Source organism: Phaenicophaeus curvirostris, chromosome 1, assembly GCF_032191515.1.
Source record: "Phaenicophaeus curvirostris isolate KB17595 chromosome 1, BPBGC_Pcur_1.0, whole genome shotgun sequence".
NCBI classification, from domain to species: Eukaryota; Metazoa; Chordata; class Aves; order Cuculiformes; family Cuculidae; genus Phaenicophaeus; species Phaenicophaeus curvirostris.
In genome coordinates this window covers 203,526,629-203,533,366 of record NC_091392.1, presented here as the reverse complement: position 1 = coordinate 203,533,366, position 6,738 = coordinate 203,526,629, and the positions used below count along the sequence as shown (strand labels likewise).

Sequence of the window (6,738 nt, the reverse complement as noted above, 5' to 3'; positions counted from 1 at the left end):
CGCGTGCGCATGCGCGGCGGCGCCTCCGCTTCCGGGTTGTGCCCGCGGCGCCCACGTGCGCCCCGCGCCGCCGGGAGGAGAGCGGCCCGAGCGGAGGTGGGACCGCTCCGCGGCGGCTGCCGCCCCTCCCTGCCCCGGCCGCCCCTTCTCCTCCGCTTTCTCATCCTTCTCCCCCCTTTCTCATTCTTTTGTCTCCGCTTGCCTCCGCTTTTCCTGCTTTTCCCCCATTCCACCTCCTTCTCTCTCTTCTACCACCCCTCTCCCCACTCCCCCTTTCCTCTTTCCCGTTCTTCCTTTCTTCCTTCCTCTTCTCCATCCTTCCTTCCTTCTCTTTCCTCCCTTCCTCTTCCTCCTCCCTTCCTCTTCCTCCTCCCTTCCTCTTCCTCCTCCCTTCCTCTTCCTCCTCCCTTCCTCTTCCTCCTCCCTTCCTCTTCCTCCTCCCTTCCTCTTCCTCCTTCCTTCCCTTTTCCCCTTCTCTCCCTCTTCTCCCTCGTCTTCTCCCTCCCTCCCTCCTTCCCTCCCTCCCTCCTTCCCTCCCTCCCTCCTTCCCTCTCTCCCTCCTTCCTTCCCTTCCTCCTCCCTCCTTTCTCCTTCCCTCCCTCCTTTCTTCCCGTTCTCCGGTCTCAGGTCCTTGCGGGATGGTGGCAAACCCCGTTCTTGGCCCCATTGCCCGCGAGGTGAGGGGCTTTGGGCGAGGGGCTGGGGCTAATCGCCCTCCTCAGCGCTCCTGCAGCCACTCGCAGGCACCTCTCAGATTTGTTTGTTTTGCCTCGGTGTGTGCCTGGTGTAGTGGGAGGTGTCCCTGCCCACGGCAGATAGGGTGGAGCTGGATGATCCTTAAGGTCCCGATGCTGAAAATGTCAGCAAATAAACTCTTTTTTCGAAGTTCTAGGAAGCAAGGATCCTTCATCAGGCCTGGGCAACAGTAGGGAGTGGTCTTCATCAATCATGTGCAGAGAGACAAGAGCTGGTTACAGGATGTATTTCCCACTTATGTGCATATGTATAAACTTTCCCATAAATCTTAAGCATGTGCTATTACTTTCTAAGGACTAATTTTAATGAACTTAACAGCAGTCAAAACTCTTGCTAGTTTGGAACTGGCTCCAGCTCTGCTTGACCTTGCATTTGAGACAGGGAAGCACCGCAAGCAGGTGATTAGAGAAGCAGAGACATCTGTTCGGCATAGATCATACCTCGTCGTCAAAGAATGAACAGTGTCTGGAAAAAACACTGCTTGAAAGGAAACATGCTATCAGAGGGACATTCTGCCTAAATTTCCAACTAAAAAAAAAAAGAAATTACAATTTCTCAGGTGAAACTTTAGCTTAAATAAAAAATATTTCACTTTTTGTAATAGCACCTACTTCTTTTATTAGTCCCTTCCAACCCAAACCATTTTAGGATTCTACGAATTTAAATGTTGGATTTCACACATGAGGTGGGCTACATTGCTTACTGCAGGGTATCAAGTTGTAAAGAGATAGGGAACAGCTTGAAATTAATTGTTGCTGTCAGTTTGAGTTTTGTGGTGGGCTCCTTACCTTCTTTGAAAGAGCTTTACTACATGTAGACATAGTTGGTCATACACAGACTGACTTTTCCAGAAGAATCTTAGATAAACGTGGAGTTTTTCTTAGTGTCTGGATAAGGTTTGTTCTGTTTAGATACTGCAGCTAGAGAAAAATAACCTGTATTGCATCTAAATGTAGCTGAAATGGCTGGTTTGGGTTTTTTGTTAGTGTGTTGGTTTTTTTTTCCTCCAGCAGATCAGTACTGCGTTCTGCCTGCTCTGTTGTATACAATGACATTGTTGGGACATTGTAGGTAGCTAATTCCTACCTTTGCTGAAGGAGATGAGGCATAATTTTCAGTGATCACAGAAGGAAAAAGTTGTTTCGTCTTATTATTGATACTTGAACATCCTTTGACATGTTGAGTCCAGAGGGATTTGTCAATGTGATAGTGAATACCTATGAAAATGTAGGGTGTGAGAGAGGAAGAGAGTTTATTTGTCCATGCAGTAGTGAATACCTATGAAAACGTAGGATGTGAGAGAGGAAGAGAGTTTATGAAGTGCTACCTTCTGGCAGCATCAGGTTAAGACCCTTGCTGTTAACATCTAGCTCTGAAAGTTAGTGCTGTTTGCTTGGGTGTATTTGGCCCTGTGTTATTTTAATCTTATTATAATTTTGCTCAGTATTATCTGACTAATCTGTTATCACTCATAATAAAGGAGCAAGTCAGAGTGGCATGAAGTGGGTCTTTGCTGTTACTGTCTGCAACTATTGATTTGGAACTGACTACATTCTTGATATTAGGCCTTGCTGCAGTCTTGGACTGATTGACTTGGCTCTGTCTTAAATAAAATAATTAGTTTTATCCTTTTCTTCTGCAGATACGAGTGACTCTTCTGTTAAACTGAACCATGAGTCTTGCATTACACGATCTGCTCGTTTGTTGTCGTCGCCTTGAGAATGAGAAAGCTTTGGAGCGAAGGGTAACAAATGTATTTTTTGGAGTGTCAGCTTCAATTATCAATGAATGGAATCATTAATTCTTTTTCTTGAAATACATTTTCAGAAGGAAATTGAAAATTTCAAGCGACTTCTCCGTGATTCTGAAACCATTCTGCAGCTGGACCGAAATTCTGATTCTAAACAAGGAAAACAAGTCAACTGGGATGCTGTATTTAGGTAATTTCAGTGTTTTTCTTTGTTTGGTCCTGCCAAATGAACCTGATCTCCTTCTGTGACAAGGTTACCTGCTGAATGGATGAGGGAAAGGCTATGGGTATAGTGTACCTAGACTTTAGTAAAGTCTTTCATACTGTTAAATCCAATTGGAGGGTGGTCACAAGTGGTGTCCCCCAGGGCTCAGTGCTGGGTCCACTTCTTATGAATGACCTGGATGAGGGGGTTCTATGTACCCTTAGTAAGTTCACGGATGCCACTTAAGCTGGGAGGTAGTGTCAATCTGCTTGAGGGTGGGGAGGCTCTACAGAGGGATCTGAACAGGCTGGATTGATGGGCTGAGACCAACAGGATGAGGCAAGTGCAGACACAACAACCCCGTGCAGCGCTACAGGCTTGGGGAAGAGTGGCTGGAAAGCTGCCTGGAAGAGAAGGACCTGGGAGTGTTGTTTGACAGCCAGCTGAATGTGAATGAATACATGTAACTGCCAGGAAACCAATCATTAACTGGGTAGTCAATTTTCCTTGCATAAATAATGTTTACTTTCTTTTATTGATAATTACCTTCTGCATCTGATTTTCAATGTATAGTTATATATAGGTGATAGATAGGTTATAGATAGCTCATTGGAGTTTTTTTGTGATACTGAGTTCTTCAAAAAACAATAGAAGGACTGTGTATTGTGCTGAGGTTTGTAGAGGCCCATCTTTGATAAAATCTACTTAAGTGTATTACAGGAGTGAACTAAGCATGAGTGTAATAAGTTCTTAGAGCGGCTGGGAGCAGCGTTATATTTCATGTTAAAAGTCTGTCTGAGGTATTAGTTTTCACAGGCTGGTGCCTGGTCAGCTTTCCATTATGATTTTTAATTAGACAGCATTGGAATAGTTCTTGTTTCATAGCTGTACCAAAAATATTATACAAAGGGTTTGGTAGATTTTTATATGTTGCTTTTGAGACAGCCAATAGCATCTTAGCAGGAGTGCAAAAATAGAGACTCTAAACTGAATACAAATAACAGGACACAAACTAAAGTGACAAAGCCAGTGAAAAGTTTAAGCTATTCTTAGATTTAAAATCTAATTTATATGACAATTTTCAATGATTGAGAAATAAGGCTTGAAGATTTTCCCCAATAAAAACAATGAAGTGTACTTATTATTTTGTTTTCTAATGTTGCAGTATAAATAAAAAGACATAGCGTTGCTTTTTTTCCTAATTATAAATTGCATGCTTAGCATTATGCAAAGTTTAAAGGAAAGTTTGGTGCCTGTTCAAGTTGCTTCTGGATTATCTTTAAAACTAATAGCTCCTTTTGTGGATTATTTCTGTTATGTTTAGATTGTAATATATTTCAGCCATTTTTAGTCTTTGATAATTAGAACTATGAGAAGAACAAGCACTGACATTTTAGGCTAAACCAACATTTACCTATTTTGCTTTAGTCTTAAATATGCAGCTCCTTGTTTAATACCTCTTTATTTTTGTAGCGTCTTGCAGAAGTATTTCCAGAAAGAAATGAAAAACCTGCAGCTGACAAAACCAAATGCATCTGCTTCAACCCAAACTATGAGACAGAAAAAGATGCAAGAAGTTGGAAGTTTGGTCAAATATTTCATCAGATGTGCTAATAAAAGTTAGTAATATCTATTCATATAGAATTACTGCTTTGTTTTGGTGCTTTGCATTAAACTTTGAATTTTCGCTCTGAATTAATTTACGAGGGTAGGGTTCATCTTGCTCACTTCCAGATGTTTTCAACTTACATATCTTCATGTGAATCAGTGATTTGTGCTCCTTCTCTGACCCTGTTAATGTTCACAGTTATGTGTACATAACTGATAAATCCTGTCATAAGTAATTTCTTATGAACGGTTTAAGGAGATGATGCCTAACAGAACTGTTTCTGAACTGTAGGGCTTTTGTTTGTTTCTAAGTAAATGTTTACAAACGATTCCAAATGTATTGGGCACACTTTGGGTTAATTACAGTCTCATGTTGTTTCTTCATGTAGGAGGACCCAGACTGAAATGTCAGGAACTTCTGATGTACGTAATGGAAATTATAAGAGAGCAAACAAGTTGTGCTGCTTACGGATCTGACTGTAGTAGTATACTGCTAAAAGATATCCTTTCAGTAAGGAAATACTGGTGTGAGATATCCCAGAAGCAATGGTCAGGTAATATTTTTAACTCTGCTCACAAATGTCTTTTCCTATTCTAGAAGCATGTTTAGGTGCATTTTAATTTGTTTGATGCCCTGTTGTGTGAGATACTACACAAAGCATGGAGTAAAACAGTATCAGTCTTGAAGGCTTACAGTTGAAATAAAAAAGCAGCAGCCACTAGGAATTGATTTTTTAATTTCTACATGCTGTTTGTCTGTTGCTTACTGAAACATATATACAGTCAGGTTATGTATGCATGGAGGCTTAATAGCCTCAGTAAAACTGTTGTTAGTATGCAATTGTTTGCATATTATTAGGTATTGTCTGGTACAGTTTCGATACAGTTAATGTATTACTGGTAAACTTTGTTATCTGGGTTTTGTTGGCTTATGAAGGTCCTAAAAAAGCATGGAGTCACTGCTGTTAGAGGCACGTATTGCACATAAAGAAAAACTGAGAAAGTTTTAAGTTTTACTGGGAGTGGAACGGGAGGCAAAACAAACCTGCTGGAGGCTGGCAAAGCAGTGTGACTAAAATGGAACCATTCAGGTTGGGAAATGTGGCTGGGTGATTAGAGAGCCCAAGGGTGAGATTTCAGAAGTTAAAGAAATTGGTCCCATTTGGCTATGGAGAAAGGACTGGAAGGTGATGATTGGAGGGGAAGCTGGAAATATATGGGAAAGCTGCCTGAGACTAGGAGCCAATGAGGAGAGTGGAAAACAAAAGGGCTATCAGCATGCAGGTTGGAGCAGAATGTGATGGCAGGGTCCAATTGGATAGGGAGGCTGGAAGCAAAACTTCAAAGCAACGAACAGGAATGGCATCTGAAGAACTGAGTACAGCGGAGGGTAGGTAGGTATGGAATGGGGAAAGAAGGCAGGGGTTATGAATATATTGAAGAAGGCAGAGAAGGGCAAATGAGACTGAGTGTCGCTGGAAGGGAACGTACAGGTTGTGCGAGGAGCCTATGGGAGTTGCTGTTTGGTAGTTAGGCAGTTTAGGAACATGGAAGCTGGCCGAGTCTTTTAGTGTATGGATGAAAACTGGAAATGTGACAGAAGAAATTTTAACATGAGATAATAAGGGGCACAGTAGAATTTAATTAATGAAGTGAAGCAGGGACCGAAGGCCATAAATCTAGAGGAAGTCAGACTTAAATCCATTAAGAGAAACAAGTTGTTTTTATTAAAGGAAGTGTATTGGACCTTTGTGTATTATAACCTTTTTTTAGTTGATTGCACCTTAACGCTGCCTAGTGGGTGTTAGGAATGTAATTTTTTGTCAGATAAAGCACAGTTAGGCAGATGTTTCAGGGAAAGAAATGACATAACTGGCAGAAATAGCAGAACCGAGTTCACACAAGAATGAGTGATCTAACAACACTAGCTGATCTCATCTCATGGCTGAGCATGCTTAAATGATCCAATGACTCGCTATATCATTCAATGAAAAGTGGTTTTCTATGATGGGGTAACCACAGCAGTTGACACAGGAAAACCAATGTGTGGGATCTGTCTGGACTTCTGTAAAGCCTTTGGCACGGTACCCCACAACATCCTTCTCTCTAAATTGCAGAGATATAGATTTGATGGGTGGACATTACAGTGGATAAGAAATTGGTTGCATGGTTGTATTCAGAAAGTAACGGTCAACAGCTTGATATACAGATGCAGATCCATGACAAGTGGTGTCCCTCGGGCATCCGTACTGGAACCAGTGCTGTTTAACATCTTCATCAATGACATTGACAGTGAGATTGAGTGCACCCTCAGCAAGTTGGCAGATGACACCAAGCTGAGTGGTCCAGTTGCCACACCAGAAGGACAGGATGTCATCCAGAGGGACCTGGACAGGCTGGAGAAAGTGGGCCTGTGAGA

General features: G+C 42.0%; 1 protein-coding gene across 1 annotated transcript in view; it reads left to right on the top strand.

The window, feature by feature from the left end:
- The first annotated feature begins 30 nt into the window (after positions 1 to 30).
- The window catches only part of ATM (ATM serine/threonine kinase), a 74,160-nt gene continuing 67,452 nt past the window's right edge, over positions 31 to 6,738 (top strand). The window contains exons 1-5 of the mRNA XM_069883448.1: positions 31 to 96; positions 2,399 to 2,500; positions 2,584 to 2,696; positions 4,185 to 4,330; positions 4,709 to 4,873. Coding sequence (XP_069739549.1) covers positions 2,429 to 2,500; positions 2,584 to 2,696; positions 4,185 to 4,330; positions 4,709 to 4,873 — 496 coding nt within the window. The 5' untranslated portion in view covers positions 31 to 96; positions 2,399 to 2,428. The remainder of the gene's footprint in view (positions 97 to 2,398; positions 2,501 to 2,583; positions 2,697 to 4,184; positions 4,331 to 4,708; positions 4,874 to 6,738) is intronic.